The sequence below is a fragment of the Nelusetta ayraudi genome, unplaced genomic scaffold, assembly GCF_046127955.1.
Source record: "Nelusetta ayraudi isolate G7.1 ecotype Tasmania unplaced genomic scaffold, CSIRO-AGI_Nayr_v1 ptg000006l, whole genome shotgun sequence".
Lineage (NCBI taxonomy): Eukaryota > Metazoa > Chordata > Actinopteri > Tetraodontiformes > Monacanthidae > Nelusetta > Nelusetta ayraudi.
The window spans coordinates 3,103,126-3,118,482 of NW_027466056.1; the positions used below are offsets into that span (position 1 = coordinate 3,103,126).

At 45.0% G+C, this 15,357-nt stretch overlaps 3 protein-coding genes across 3 annotated transcripts; 2 read left to right on the top strand and 1 right to left on the bottom strand.

Moving 5' to 3' along the window:
• The first annotated feature begins 1,676 nt into the window (after window positions 1–1,676).
• cpo (carboxypeptidase O) lies at window positions 1,677–5,903 on the top strand. Its single transcript, XM_076012547.1, has 9 exons — window positions 1,677–1,821; window positions 2,565–2,604; window positions 2,693–2,794; window positions 2,880–2,984; window positions 3,080–3,205; window positions 3,417–3,510; window positions 4,727–4,929; window positions 5,413–5,497; window positions 5,629–5,903. The coding sequence occupies exons 1-9, from the start codon at window positions 1,751–1,753 to the stop codon at window positions 5,901–5,903; spliced, it is 1,101 nt and encodes a 366-aa protein (XP_075868662.1). The 5' UTR covers window positions 1,677–1,750.
• Window positions 5,904–6,035: 132 nt separating this feature from the next.
• nudt15 (nudix (nucleoside diphosphate linked moiety X)-type motif 15) lies at window positions 6,036–7,433 on the bottom strand. The gene is made up of 3 exons (XM_076016108.1): window positions 7,160–7,433; window positions 6,469–6,665; window positions 6,036–6,383 (listed from the first exon to the last, which is right to left on the bottom strand). The coding sequence occupies exons 1-3, from the start codon at window positions 7,306–7,308 to the stop codon at window positions 6,250–6,252; spliced, it is 480 nt and encodes a 159-aa protein (XP_075872223.1). The 5' UTR covers window positions 7,309–7,433; the 3' UTR covers window positions 6,036–6,249.
• Window positions 7,434–7,900: 467 nt separating this feature from the next.
• trim25l (tripartite motif containing 25, like) lies at window positions 7,901–15,317 on the top strand. Its single transcript, XM_076015974.1, has 15 exons — window positions 7,901–8,593; window positions 9,380–9,475; window positions 9,598–9,831; window positions 9,936–10,095; window positions 10,179–10,211; window positions 10,309–10,347; window positions 10,440–10,484; window positions 10,571–10,630; window positions 10,723–10,845; window positions 11,213–11,359; window positions 11,480–11,605; window positions 12,954–12,989; window positions 13,078–13,146; window positions 13,280–13,345; window positions 13,676–15,317. The coding sequence occupies exons 1-15, from the start codon at window positions 7,988–7,990 to the stop codon at window positions 14,248–14,250; spliced, it is 2,415 nt and encodes an 804-aa protein (XP_075872089.1). The 5' UTR covers window positions 7,901–7,987; the 3' UTR covers window positions 14,251–15,317.
• Window positions 15,318–15,357: the final 40 nt, after the last annotated feature.

Below are 15,357 nucleotides of genomic sequence, written 5' to 3' on the forward strand. Positions count from 1 at the left end.
TGGTTCATGAGTGATTCCAGCAAACTAATGGTCAAATGTAAAATGAATTTCAACGTTGCATAAGGAAGGTGGCAAAATAAGAAGTGGGGTTTTGGGTTTTTTTTTATACATCATTGCATTAAAAAAAAAAAAAAACTTAGATTACGAAGTAACTCAGAATCAATTAAAACCAAAAAGGGAGAAAAAAAATAAAATAAAACACGGTTGGAGCTGCAGACAATCTGGCACGGCAGCATTAGTGTTGCTTATCTCACCGGTGGAAAAGATAAAAGTACAAAGTAATCCATCTTAATGACCACAGTTAAAGGGGTTGCTGATGCAGTACAATTCAAAATTGATAAGGATTAGATAAGAAGTTAATCTGTATTTAAACATTAAAGCACATTCTACATGACAGGACAAGCTAGAAAACATTAGCATTAGCAGCGAGCCCGTATTTACCCGAGTCGTGCTGTTACTGTATGTCCTCATACTGATCAGACCTTTGAGCTTTAAAGTCGTCATGAAACTTTACTATTCCATTGACAGCCTCATTCTGGCTCATGAAACCTTGTTCTCTTATATGACCTCTGATAAACCAGCATGTTGGTTGCAGGTGTGGGGGCATTATAACATAACAAAACAGAGAAACATAACATGGTGTATGGACAGAGGCTAGAGCAGGCATGCACAAACTATGGCCTAGTTTTATTTACTATGTCAGTAAATAAAATAGCTGTTTCATCCATTTTTGTGTGTTTTAAGAGTCATTTCAATCAAAAGCTAAATACCGCGGAGCTTCAACACTTCATTTTCAATTGATATTAAAGCATGTTTTCTATATACATCCCATGATGTGTTTTTTCTCCTATGAGGTGGGTCACCAAAACACTCCGTCCATCTGCAGCTGCTTCGACCCCTTTGTCAAGTTTCAGAACCCATTGTGGTGCATGAGTCAAAAAGCTTGTCCATCCCTGGGCTGGAGAGACAGGATGGATTTTGTTTAATATTTGACCTTAAAAGATTACCAACAAAGACCCAATGTAGATATGTATTTACTTATTTCAAAGACATTGCTACCTTGCACTGAAAATCTTTCAACAAATGACACCTCGCCACCACCGTGAGGCTGAGCGTGGTGTTTTTTGCAATGAGCCCAGTCCCTCTCCCTGGTGGACGCTGTTACCGGTCAAGAGAGACGTCAAAGCAGCAGGCTGTCCTCGAGATTCCTCAGCCACGATTGGCTCTGATGCCCTCCCCGCAGCTAACAGCTACCGACTGCCACGTCTGGACCCGAGAGAGGGGGAATGGGAAGACAGAGAGGAGGCAATTAAAAGTTAGCGGCCGGGGGAAAGCGAAAGGTCACGGCTGAAACGAGGGAAGATGGGAGGAGGGGGCAGAGAGGCACCTTCACCGCTCCACGTCAATTCAGTCTCACCGAATCGTTCATTTGCAAGACGTCAAGACGAATAAAGGCTTCGCCGGTGAGTAGCGGTGGTCATTGCCGATACAGAACGAGAGGCTGTGTGATTTTGAACGTGTGCTTCCGAGCCACTTCAAACCCATTTGTTTCATTGCCAAATGGCATTACGAAGTTACCAGGCAGATTTTAAATATTAACCAAAGGCGAAGAGTCCATTTACAGTCTGTTCCGAGGCAGAAGGTAGATCTTTATCTTCATCTTATCCACTCTACTCACTATAAAGGCTTATGTCAGCCCCGGCTCGCCTGCTGTTTTTGCGAGCAGGGAGCTGAACTGAGCGCAAAAGCAATGTTTGTCTCTGCTGGCAAGTGCCTTCTGCTGCTGCTCCCAGTGCTGGGAGGAGTAGCCACTGTGGAGGGGTGAGTTTGTTTTTTTAATTCAATGACATAGGATGCCCATCATTTGTTTGAAAAATACAAAAAGTAGATTATTTAGAAATATTATTAGAAACCCAAGGTGGAATGTTGTTGTTGCTTCGTATGTCAATGTACAGTGTTTTTGTTCACGCTTTTTAGATCCATCAACCTGTCAAACTCCGGTGCGTCGAACTCTGGTCTATACCTAGAGATCTGTGTTAGGCTGTCAGATACATTGAGTTTATTCAAATACTTTGAGGGGTATTTTTTTTTTTTCATGCAAAAAGAAAAAAACGTTGTTTAAAAGTTAAAACTAATATCGAAGACTTATTTGTCACTTTAGTGCAGCATGACTTCCTGCTAAAGTAGGCTGGCCTTTTTATTTATTCATGATTTTGTTTGTACCGTATGTATTGCATATTTTATATATTCGCCCCCAGGTACATTCGCAAAAGGTGTTTTCACCGTTAGGACAGTGAGAAGTGTCGGATGTCTTTGTCTGAGAAAACAAGACTTACCTTGACCCCTTATCTCAATACACTGTATGTCCCCATACACACAGGACTCTAAGAATGAACGCTTATCAGCTGCAAGACATTGTAGACATGTGTGAGGGTGCTTCTCCTCCTCGCACGTATGCTGTTTAAAGTGTGATTCATAAATCATTTCTTTTCAGCTGTTTCCCTCTCGAGTGATTGAGTTTGCACAGGATGTCATTTCAATTTTTCTTTTTCTTTGTGCAACAGCGTAGAGTATGACTACTTCAAATACCATCCCATGGAGGAGGTGGGTGACAATATCCCAGTCATGTCCTCAGCACACACATAGATGAAATGAAAACACAGTGAGGAGTTGACAGTGCCGCTTATTTCAGATCAGTGACTGGATGGCGCAGATTCAAAAGGACCACTCTGATGTTGTGACCATCGTGGACTATGGAAAGACCTACGAAAAGAAAACCATCAGCCTACTCAAGGTATAAAAAAACATAGTATAGTATAGTATATTTACATATATAGATATGGAATATAGCAATAGACGGCAAATCATTTGTCCTTCAGATTGGGGTGAACACTGGAGCCAAAAAGAAAGCCATCTGGATGGACTGTGGCATCCACGCCAGGGAATGGATTGCTCCGGCCTTCTGCCAGTACTTTGTCAAACAGGTGACACAGATCATGCAATTACCTTTGGAAAAAAATAAAATAAAACGTCCTATCCTTCACATCCTCCTAAATGTTTTTGCTTTGGGCCTCATCAGATCCTGGATGCGTCCAAAACTGAGGGCAAAATGAAGGAGATGATGGCCAACGTGGACTTCTACGTCACGCCGGTGCTCAACGTGGACGGCTACATGTACACTTGGGAGAACAGCACGAACGACGAGGTCAGTACCCGCAATTAATGGGCATTTTTCACATTACTTCTGTTGGGCTCTTGAGCTCGGAGCCACCACAGGACGAGGAGAAGATGGAATTTGTCAATTAATACCAAAAAACAACTACTGGTAATGCGACCTCGGTAATAGTCTAGACGTTCCCAATATTGAGCGTAAAATGCCAGGAACCACCTGGTTTAACCTCCCTGCTTTCTTTCAGTACCGCCTGTGGAGGAAGAGCAGGTCCCCTGGGCCAGCAGGCTGCTTGTGTAATGGAACCGACCTCAACCGCAACTTTGATGCCAACTGGGGAAGTGAGTGCTTTGCTTTTCAAAATCTCATTTTGTTGTAATATGTTATTATTTCTTTTTTTTTAACTTATAAGTTAAAAGCACTTTTTGGGAACACCGTACCGTACCACAAAGGCAAAACAATGTGTTACTGCTACAGCCAAGTAAACACACACACACACACACACACACACACGGCCCAGTAATTTTAAGAGCTAGCGATAGGAATCATAAAAGGGTCGTTATCTTTTCATTTTGTCATGTATACAGCTATTTAGAAAGCACTTGTATGACATTGGGGGAGGAGGAAGGCAGGTGCTGATAAGTCGTTAATAACTTATTTAAACAACACAACAGTTAGTGGGAGGGGAATTAATTTTTGATGACGTTTACTGGAATATTGCATTGTTGCATTTTTGAAGAAGATAGAGAAGTTTTGATTTGGGTTTCTTTGATCATGGTTCAGAATATTGACAACAGTGACCTGCTCGCGACAAGACATCGAATAATTGATAGCAAGAGACGACCACTGCCTGCCAGAGTCGGTTCGCTAGCCCTTCAGACTTCGAATCGAACCTCGTGTTCCCCACCTGAATGTTGAGTATATTTCCTCGACCTCCCGGGTGGCCATGTATGTCCATGTCTTCGGAAAACGACAAAAAAAAAAAAAAAAAAAATTCTAACACACAGTGAGCTTAGTTGCGTGCTTATATTGTGTTGCATTTCTTACTTCTTTCCATCTTCTTTGCTTTCCCTTCCTTTTCCTCATCCATCCGTACGGAGTTCCGCCTTGTTGCTGCCGCTTCCGCTTCCGCCAAGTGCTATCAGCCCAGAGTGCAAGGCTTTTCATCTCATTTAATTCATTTTGTTGGCTCGACCCGCTGAGAGGAGAGAGAATATTAATATATAATATTATATTATTAATAATAATAACAATAATAATAATAATAATAATAATAATAATAATAATAATAATAATAATGATGATATGGCGTGTAAACACATCATCCAGGATAAACAGCCTCAAATGCCAAAAGCAATGGGAAAAATGTGAACGTGTTGCTTAGAAGCAGATTTAGTGTGTGCACACAACAGGCTTGGAGTTATTATTTCAGCTGCAAGCTCCCACAGTGTCATGACAATGGAGCAAATTAATGTTTTTATTTGAAAAGTACCACAGACAGGGACTCAAGATGCCCATGTTGAAAATCTATAAATCACTTGCCTCAATTTTTCTCAGCCATCGGCGTATCGAGAAACTGCTGCAATCAGACCTACTGTGGGACCCAGCCTATGTCGGAGTCCGAGGCCCAGGCGGTGACTTTCTTTGTAGGATCCCGCCTCGAGGACTTCCTGTGTTTCCTCACCATTCACTCCTACGGCCAGCTGCTCTTGCTTCCCTACGGACATCCGAATTTCACAGCTGAAAACTACGACGAGCTGGTATTTACATCCTCGCTCGCCCTGACACTGTTGCACCAATCCTAGGGACACAAAGTGCCCACAACCCAACGTAATCATTCCTATGTGCGATGAATAAGAAAATATGCTGTACAAGCAAGAGGTACACAAAATGATTTATTGAATCCACGCTGTCTGCACAATGTAATGTCCTTTTAGCAGCTCACACACATTGGAAACGGCAACGCGCCACATCACTCAGCGTATCTGCATATTCAACTGTTCTGACAGGGTGCGAGAACATTTCACACTCCCCCATGACGGCATTTGAGCAACATATTAAAGAAAAAACAAAAATCGTGAGGGGAAAAAAAGGTGTCACAAGCTTATTTTCACATGCAATTCATCTCATCTGTACTGAAAAACAGCCTCAGAATCACCCAGGTAGTGACACATGTTGGCAGACTGCAACAAGTGTTTGGATCAATACATCAAATAATTGTAAAGGGTTTTTCCTCTTCTCAGATGGATGTGGGTCTGGGTGCAGCTGATGCCATCCGGAAGGTGCACGGGATGAACTACACCGTAGGAACTTCACCTGACGTACTATGTAAGTGCAAGTGTTGCTTCTGGTGAGGTAGTCATCAACCATACGCAAGCACACACAAAAAATTGACCCAGGAGAAAGTATCTCCCAAAAGCCTAAAAATAAAAAATAATATCTGCATCCTGTTTCTGCAGACCCCAACTCTGGCTCGTCCAGGGACTGGGCCCGCCTGAACGGAATCCCCTTCGCCTTCACCTTCGAGCTCAGAGACAAGGGGACGTTCGGCTTCAAGCTCCCAGAGGATCAGATCCAGCCCACGTGCGAGGAGGCCTACGCAGGAGCCCAGCACATAATCACGTATGCCCACGACAAACACTTCCCTAAAACTGAGTCTGCAGCCACTGTTGCCGCTGCGAGCCTTTGGACCCTCCTGCTGGCAGTGTGCGTCGCTGGCAACGCCCCCATGTAAAAAGGCTATCCCAAAAAAAGCACTTGTAAGCCCTGTTCTTGGTGCTTTCTTAAATTTTGAATGAACTTTTCATGAATGTAATATTTCTGATATTTAATGTGACAAGGGTCAGTGAATATGAACACAAATGAAGAGGAGGGAAAAAACAGTAATATTTATTATTTATGTGCGAGTGTGTTGCGCACACTGAACAGGCTGTTCATGCACTTAATTCAATAAATTCAGCTTGCATAAAAGAAGCGATCGTGTCGACTCCATCATTTCCATTTGCCTTCCATCTCAATGTGTCCTGATGTGCAAATACCCATCGTGGGCGCAACCGTTTTTTTTTTTGTTTTTGTTTTTTTTAAATCCTGTCTGCCAAAAAAGTGTCCATCGCCGAACTCCCGAACGGGTGGAAGCCTTGTCGTCTCAGACCAGCGAGGGGCAGGAAGAGCTGCTCCTCGGGTGGAAACTGGTCCCACCGCGTCCACGTCCAACCTGGGAGAGATGGGGAAAAAAAACAACCCATCACACCAACAAAAACATACCCAGGGTGACACGCAGCACTACCTCTCCTGCGCACCCTCGTTTTTCTCCGGCTCCCGGTTCTCCGGCTCCGCCGACTGCTCCCGGTCCAGCTCCCCTCGCATGAAGATGGTGACGTAGTGGTACTGCTCCTCCACCCTGATGGAGTTGACCACTGATGCCAGGCGTACGTTCACCAGGCGCACACCTGCCTCCTCCATCACCTCCCGGCGGGCACACTCCTCCCACGTCTCCCTTTTTCGGAATGACACAGTTGTTGACGTCACGAGCGCTGGCTGTCATCGGAATTCGATCGTTTCACACATACAAAACACACATACACAAAAATAACCGTTTTAAACACTACCATAATCCCATTCGTCAGAGTCCTAACATACATTTAATGTTGCACAAATCCTTTCACAAAATATGCAATTTTGATGACCTTCCAAAAATTGTAACACGTGTTTAAAAAAAAAGAAGAAGAAGAAGAAGAAGAAGAAGAAGAAGAAGAAGAAGAAGAAGAAGAAGAAGATCTCAATAACTGTACCATACATTGGCATATTAACAGATCTGTAAAAGTCTGCACGGTCTCATAAATATTGCAATAACAGCAAATATGGGCGTTGTAATATGTCTATTTTCTTGGGAAGGTATCTTAACCGTGTGTTCCACAAGGCTGAAAACACATTCTGTGAGAGTTCATTCAAACGAGGAGTCAGTCCGCTAAGCATCATCTACTTACCTACCCGAACTCGAGGTGGCCGCCGGGCAGCTGGAACGTCCCTCGGCCCACGTCGCTTCTCCGCTTCCCCAGGAGAACGCAGCCCGGGTGGGTCGAGTCCGTCACCAGCACTCCGACACCAACCCCTGGACGTTTTAACACTTTGTCAGACATCCGGTTAGGCTAATAAAAGAAACCAAAGGAATTCGCATTCATGAAGTAAAGCAACCTGAACGCAACATAGCGTTTGTGCAACAGGAAGCACAGACTACGGTTCGGGGATACTTCCGGAACTTGTCGTTGTTGTGTTTTCCGATGTAACACTGCCACCTAGCGACGAGTTGAGAGTTTTGTTGTTTGTTTTTTTTTCACGTTTTGACGCTTCTCTTCACTTTTAAGTGCCCTTGAAAATATATATCATGTATTGTCTCGCGTGTACAATTGACGGCCATAGTTGTAAAAAAAACAATTTGTAATTTCAGGAAATTTACAACAGCACAACGCCAGCCGCCAATTCAAACCTGTAATAAACGTTTGGTAGTTGTAATCCCCATTAAATGAACTTTACAGAGACATTTAACAGCCCATTATGTACCAGTTAATACAATGTGCTGATGCATAATGGAATAAACATGGGTATGTATGTCTTTTAAAAAAAATAACAAAAGTCCTATGTGTGCTGCAGTCTTTCCACCGACACCCGTTTTCCCGGCTCGACCTGCCCGGTGGCTCTCACCCCGCCCCGATCACCCGTCCCGGCTCTGGTCTGTGACGAGAGGCGCCAGTTTCCTCCTGCTAGACGCCTCTCACCCCAGACTTCTCTTCACACCACTACGCATTTGCCGGCGCCAGGATGGCCTCCAAACTGTGGACGGAGGAGCAATTCAACTGCCCCGTGTGCCTGGAGCTGCCCAGCGACCCAGTCACCATCCCCTGCGGCCACAGCTACTGCATGGCCTGCATCAAGGACTACTGGAGCAAGGACGACGGCAAGGGGATGTACAGCTGCCCGCAGTGCCGCCAGACCTTCTACCCCAAGCCCCCCCTGTCTAGGAACACCATGCTGGCCGAGGCCGTGGAACAGCTCCGCCAAGGGGCCCGAAAGTCTGACGTCCGCGAGTCCATGCGACTGGCCTCCACCAAGGCGAGGCTCTCCACGGCGGCGGTGGCATGCGACATGTGCAAAGGCGAGAGGCGCGAGGCCATCCGGAGCTGCCTGTCGTGCATGGCGTCGTTCTGCGAGGCCCACCTGAAGCCTCACAAGACCAAGAAGGAGCTGAAGAAGCACGAGCTCATCCCGCCCACGGGCAACCTGGCCGAGAAGATCTGCGTCCAGCACAAGTACCTGCAGGAGTTCTTCTGCCGCCAGTGCAGGATTTTTGTGTGCTGGCTGTGCACCAGCAACCAGCACAAGGGCCACGAGTGCGTGTCCACCAAGGTGGAGCGCTCGGAGAGAGAGGTAGGAGGCTTTGGAGGGTCCTCTGTCCCGACTCTGTTCGGACTGAAAGACAAAGCTTGATTTGACCTGTGTCAAAATGACATGAGCAGTTTTTTTTTCCAATTGTCTGTTCAGCTGACTGAATTTTCAAAAGAAAGTAAAAATAATTAAATTCTATATGTTCACATATGTATATGTGTGTGTGTGTGTGTGTGTGTGTGTGTGTGTGTGTGTGTGTGTGTGTGTGTGTGTGTGTGTGGACACATATAAACAATGTATACACACACACACATATATATATATACAGACACACATATATATTTAATTATTTTTACTTTCATTTAAAAAACTACAAATGTTCCTTTCAGCTGTACTGACAACAACTGAAAAAAAAAACTACTCCTGTCACTTCAACACTTGTAGAATTAAGCCCTTGTCTTACAGTCAGTAAAAATGAATAAGTAAAGAAATAAAGCAACACGTTGCCTTCACTAATTGTATTTTGAGGGTTTTTCATTGGGTACGGAAAATGATAGACTCGCATTTGTATCGTCAGGCTTTTGACCTTTGACCTTGAACCACACGGCATCACCTTTGGTATTTCAGGCACATTTCCATTTGTCGGACGTGCTGCCACCTCGTCTCTGTCCAAGAGCGAGGAAGTGGCCCGGGCCGGGCCCTGAGGACATTCCTGATCAACTGCATTCCTGCAGCCGCCGGCAGCACTCCACCTATTAGTTTCCCAGTCTGTCCGCGTCACGCCGTTTCCTCGTGCCCGTGCCAAAGCTGCTTTTGTCGTTGTTGCAGAAAGTGCTGTCCGAGTTGCAGGCGGAGAACCTGCGGAAGCTCAAAGACCGAGAGCAGGAGCTGAAAGAGCTGAAGAAGGCCATGGAGGTGATGAAGGTGAGGCGGAGGAGCGTTAGTAGGCCCAAACTAACCTGGAAACAGGTCGAGTACATGCCCTTTGACCCCTGGTAGACGTCCCCTGACCCTTAATCTTCCTCCTGCCCCCCTTTTACGCGCAGCACTCGGCGGACCGGGTGCAGCAGGACGGTGGCAAGGTGCTACAGGAGCTGCAGCGCTCGATGGAGCGGCTGCAGGAGCTGGTGGAGGAGCAGATGGAGCAGGCCAACGTTGAGAAGATGGGCCAGGCGGAGGAGGTGGCCGACAGCCTGGAGGCTGAAATCCGGGCACTGCGGAAGAGGGATGGCGAGATGAAGGACCTGGCTCGGTGCGAGGACCACATCCACTACCTGCAGGTGGGAGAGGAGACGAGACGAGGGGGTGGGGGTGGGGGTGGGGGACGGGGGTTGACGTCGTCCACCAACAGTTTTTGTTTTCCCGCCAACCTCCGGGACCACAGACGTGCGAGTCCCTGAATGCACCGCTGGAAACGGGAGACCTGCCGGCCGTGGTGGTCCACCAGGAAGCCTCCTTCCTGCCCGTGCAGCAAGTCATCCTGGACCTCAGGGACCAAGTGGAGGAGCTGTGCAACCAGGAGCTAAGCAAGATCATCAAGCAAGGTCTGCAAAATATCTGTATACCTGTATCCCGTCGAACCCCCCCGCCCCCGTTTAACATATTATGTTTCTTATTGTCCTCACAGTTAACGACACGTCAATCTTCGCTTTTGAAGACCGTGAGTCATAGAAATTGTATCTTTTGCTATTCATTCATTCACAAAGATGCCGTCGGTTGTTGTTTTGAACTTTACATTTTCAATTTTCACAATCCAGCCAACCGCAATGCAGGACTGAGAGGGGGGATTCGGAAACGTGAGTCTGGGTAGTGCTGCTGTGGGTCTTAACTTTTATGGGGTTTTTTTCCCCAACAAAACGCTAATAAGTCCATCTCTTGTTCATTTCAGTGTTTTCTGGACTGGCTCCTCGACAAGCGGCCACTCGCTCCCCAGGTGCGTTTTCTTTTTTCTAAAGTGTCAATTTTAGATAACTGTGTATAACTGTGACTCCCTGCTCACCTGGCCTGGCAACCCCACAGCTCCCAGCATAACCAGCACAGCCTCGGTGGGATCACGGGTTGGAGACCGACGAGGAATCGGTAATTGCACTGCAATGAAGAACGCTGATGATGTGGCGACAGAAGGTTAGAGTTATATACTTATTAGGATTTGTTTTTGTTTTATACAAAAGGGGCGAGCCACAACGGTCCAGACGTGAGGAGCCGAGACGCACCACGAGCTACTCCAATCCTAGCAGGTGACAGGCGACCCACAAGTTCACCCAATCTGGGGAGTATGCTCAGAAGAGACAACAGTGAGTCTGACGCAATGGTGTTTTTTTCTACTTTGCCTGGCAGGGGGCGCCACTTCCTCTTCGACTTCCCCCTCCACTTCCTGATAGTGATTTGGCTGATTTTCCCCAATGCAAGAAAACATTTCTTTCTTGGAATGAATGACAAAAAAAGCTTGTCTTTGCCAAATGCTAATCATCCTAAATTGCTAGCATAGCTCAAAAGCTTTTAAATGCTGCGATGAAGTCATACAAAGTTATTCATTTGTCCCTGAAAAAAGGTGCCCGAATGTTTCTGTGTATTTCTTACATGTTTGTGCCTTAATTTAAACTGTTCTTGTTTTTTTTCTGTGTGTGTGTGTGTGTGTGTGTGTGTGTGTGCTAATAAAAGGTGAAAGGTCCCTCTGGAGCAGGTCAAGTCAGCTCAGCATGTCACCCACTCCAGCTCCAGCTCCAGATCCAGCTCCAGCTCCAGTTCCAGCTCCAGCTCCAGCTCCAGTTGCAAGTCCAGCTCCTGCTGCTCCAGCGTTAAGTGGAGGTACAAAACTGGCCAACAAGCCCAGAAAATTCATGATTCTCCCTCAACAAAAAGGATTTTTTATTTTATTTTGAAATGCCTTTTGTATGTTTTTTGTTTTTTGATTTTCTGCTGTGTCAGGCTTCAGTCGGCTGGGGTCAATCAGCAGCCTCAGCAGCCTCAGCAGCATCTTCCGCTCCCACCGCCGCGGCACCACCCCGGCCACCCCAGTCCAAAGCGACACCCCGCCAGCGGGAGGAAATCCATGTAAGGCCCAATTCTGCTTTCCAAAATAAGTCAATGGTCAGAAACCGAATAACATCAACATCCTGAACCCAAAGAAGCACAGAATGACAGAAGAATCAGTTTTAGTGTGTACCCTAAAATAACAAGACCCAGTCGCGTTGCATCACACTGCACTACACTAATTGACAACATGTTCACCAACGTCTTAGACAATAATATAAGTGGATTATTAAAAAATGGCCACTGGCCAGTTACCTGCGTATACAATATACGATTGCAATTACTATAAAGGCCATCGAGCCAAACTGCCCACAATAGAGACGAGTCAGGACTGAGGACTTTATGAACACCTTGGAAAATGATTTGATTGCATACAACTGGGACTCTGTCTGTATATATTGAAAATGATGTCAATGTAGCATATGATACATTTCTTAGAATTTTTAAAGTATTATATGATTAAAAAAAAAAAAAAAGTCTAGTAATGAGGAAAAATAAATCTAAGAATAATCCTTGGATTTCAAAAGATTTACAAAATGCATGTAGAAAGAAAAATACACAATATAGAGAATTTATACAGCACAGAACTGAAGAAGCAGAAAATTGATATAATAAATATAAAAACAAACTAATATTACGAGGACATGTACAAAAGAATGCTATACTAAAATATTAGAAAACAATAAAGACAATATTAAAGGCATATGGAGAGATACCCCAAGATATATCAATTGCCCTCAGTATTTTATATGTATTGTATTTGTAATGTATCTAGGTCATTAAAATGTGTCCTTTTTGCAGATGATACTACTGTAATGTTCTGGTCACTGAGGAAAATTTGCAGCAACTTCTGTTATGTTAGAAATTAGTAAATTCAAAAAATAGTTTGATAAGAATAAATTATCTTTCATTTAAATAAAACTAAGTTTATGACATTTGGAAACTATTAAAAAACATTCAGGCACAGAGATGGAAGGGGTACGTTTAGAGAGGGTACATGAAAATACATTTCTGGGGTTAAAAATTGAGGACAAAATTAGCTGGAGACCTCATACCAAACATGTTCAAACTATACTATCCAGAAGGATTTCAGTTCTGTCCAAAGCAAAGTATTTTCTGAACAGTAAATCACTCCATATTCAATATAACTCATTAATATTACCATATTTAAATTATTGCTCTGGCAAACACAAATAGAAGCTCTTTACAACCGTTGTGCATGCAGCACGATTGATGTTTAAAGCAAGGAATAATTTGCTACCTAATAATATACAGGAAATGTTCTTCAATAGGGAGCGGGGTTATAAGCTCAGGAGACAATTTAACTTAAAGGTTGATTGTAACTGAGCGTCTTGTGTGCTGTCGACAGGGGCGATGACTTCTCTGCCTGAGACGCCGACGGAAAGTAAGTTGAAGCTGCCTTCATTTTGAGTGTTGACCAAAAAAAATAAATGAAAAAACATGTCCAATGTGTTTCAACCTGCTTCTTGCAGTTAATCCCGGCCTCTTCCTGGACACACCCGCCCCGGACGCCATGACTCAGCCTCCAGTTTTCCCTGCACGTGCGTTCACCTGCCCACATAAACTTCAATGAGAAATAGAATTTCTTTTTTTTTTTTCTTTTTTTTTTAGAATATTGTACCTTTGAAAAATGTCTCTCCCTATGCGTTACTCTTGCTTTTTATTTTAATTCAGTAAGAGAAATCAACATTGACAGCATCCAGGCACCGGAGCCGAGGACCCGAGAGGAGTTCCTCCAGTGTGAGTCTCCACCAATCGAGTCGCTTCTCACTGACTTCAATCAGTCTGAAAAACTGTTTCCTTTAAAGTCAAAACGCTAAAAATAAATAAATAAATAAAAAACAATTTGTGAAAGAAAACACTACAATTTGAGATTATTCAGCTTAAACATGACCCACAGAAATAGAATTGAATAGCAAAAATATAACAGAAACTGGTGCACACTGCCCCCCACTGTCTCAGTTAGGAAGTCCTACTTTGCTTAATTTAGCGAACCAATTTAGCCTAATTTACGACGCAAATTCAAACAACACGAGACTGAACGTCCGCTTAAACCTCTCGTCTTTTCAGACGCCATCGCTTTGACCCTTGACCCCGACACGGCCCACCGGAGGCTGGCCCTCACCGAGGGCAACACCAAGGCCACCCTGCAGGTGGCGGCGCAGCCCCTCCCCGACAGCCCGCGCCGCTTCGACGGCTGGACGCAGGTGATGTGCTCGGCGCCGCTGCACGGCCAGCGCTGCTACTGGGAGGTGGAGTGGCGGGGCCGGGGCTCGTCGCTGGGCGTGGCCTATGGGGCGTTGAAACGCAAGGGCACGGAGGCCAGGTCAGGTCTGGGCTACAACGCCCAGTCATGGACCCTGGAGCTGTCGGACGCGTGCTGCTCGGCCATGCACGACAACCAGAAGAAGGACATAGCGGTCACTTACTCGCCGCGCCTGGGCGTCTACCTGGACTCGTCGGTGGGCACGCTGACGTTCTACAGCGTGGCCGAGACCATGACGCACCTGCACACCTTCAGGACCAACTTCACCCAGCCGCTGTACGCTGCCTTTGGCGTGGGCAGCGGGGTCGGGGTGGGCCTGGACTTCGCACTGGGCCAGTTCAGCTCCTCCTCTGACAGCGTTAAGATCTGCCCCATGTAACGCACGCGGCAGACAGTCAGGGGGCGTATGACTCTGGGAATGTCAAAGCAAAAAACGCCAACGATCATCCCTTAACAGTTTTTTTTTTTTTTTATTGCACTTTGAAATCACGTTTGTTTCTGTAAAGATGAACATTTGTTTGAAGTCATGCGACCCAGCGAGTAAGATTTAGCAGCATCTAGTGGTCAGATGCTGTTAAGAGAGGGAATTCATTCTAATTAATTAGACTGATTAATCAGTTGTCGAAATGACAATGGCCCTGGAGAGACCATGTGACTTCAGCATCGCTCACCACATTATTCTCTCATAATTCATCATCTCATTACCTTTTATTTCCTTTGACATCTTTTCTCATGTCATGATCTATTCCAACGTTTCTCAACTGGTGGGTCACGGCCCAAAAGTGGGTTGCGGAGCCGTTTTCATTGGGTCGCCCTTTAAAAAGGGGATTTTAAATATATATGTATATTAATAGATAAATAAACGTTTGGCATTTATTTTGCAGGACACACAATTCAACTCAATCATTTTAATAATTTATTGACTAGACATGACAGAAAATGGGCTTAGGATTTGATTTTTGTGAAATAAATGTGGGTCCCGAGAGTCCACCAGTTGAGAACCACTGATCTATTCTATCTATTCTCATATTATATCAGTTAATGCTAATTTATTTGAAGTGAAATTATACAATCGTGGGACTAAAAAAAACTTGAAATACGGTTTACTTGAAATAAAAAATCTGGAAACTTTTGGCCTTTATCGCTCATTCGCTCGGCAAAAGGCTCCCAGTCTGAAGCGTTTTCATCCAGCCTCAGGACCAGTCAGCACTGTTCAAGTCGCGACAGTTGCAGTCTTGTCGTCATCCTTCGTTAGATGGAAAGGAAGAGGAGAAGAAAAAAACGACACTGGCCGTGCCACGTCATGCTTTGTTGTACCTTCCGACAGACACGAGGCGGCACATAGCTCCACCCAGCATGTGGCTGTGACTGACCTATGGAGAGGTATCAGTGTGATGTCACAAAGGGCTTGGGTGTCCGCCAGCAGGCTACTGTTCTCCTTAAGGCTTGTGTTCTTTTGTAAAAAAAAATTAAAAAAAATAAAAAA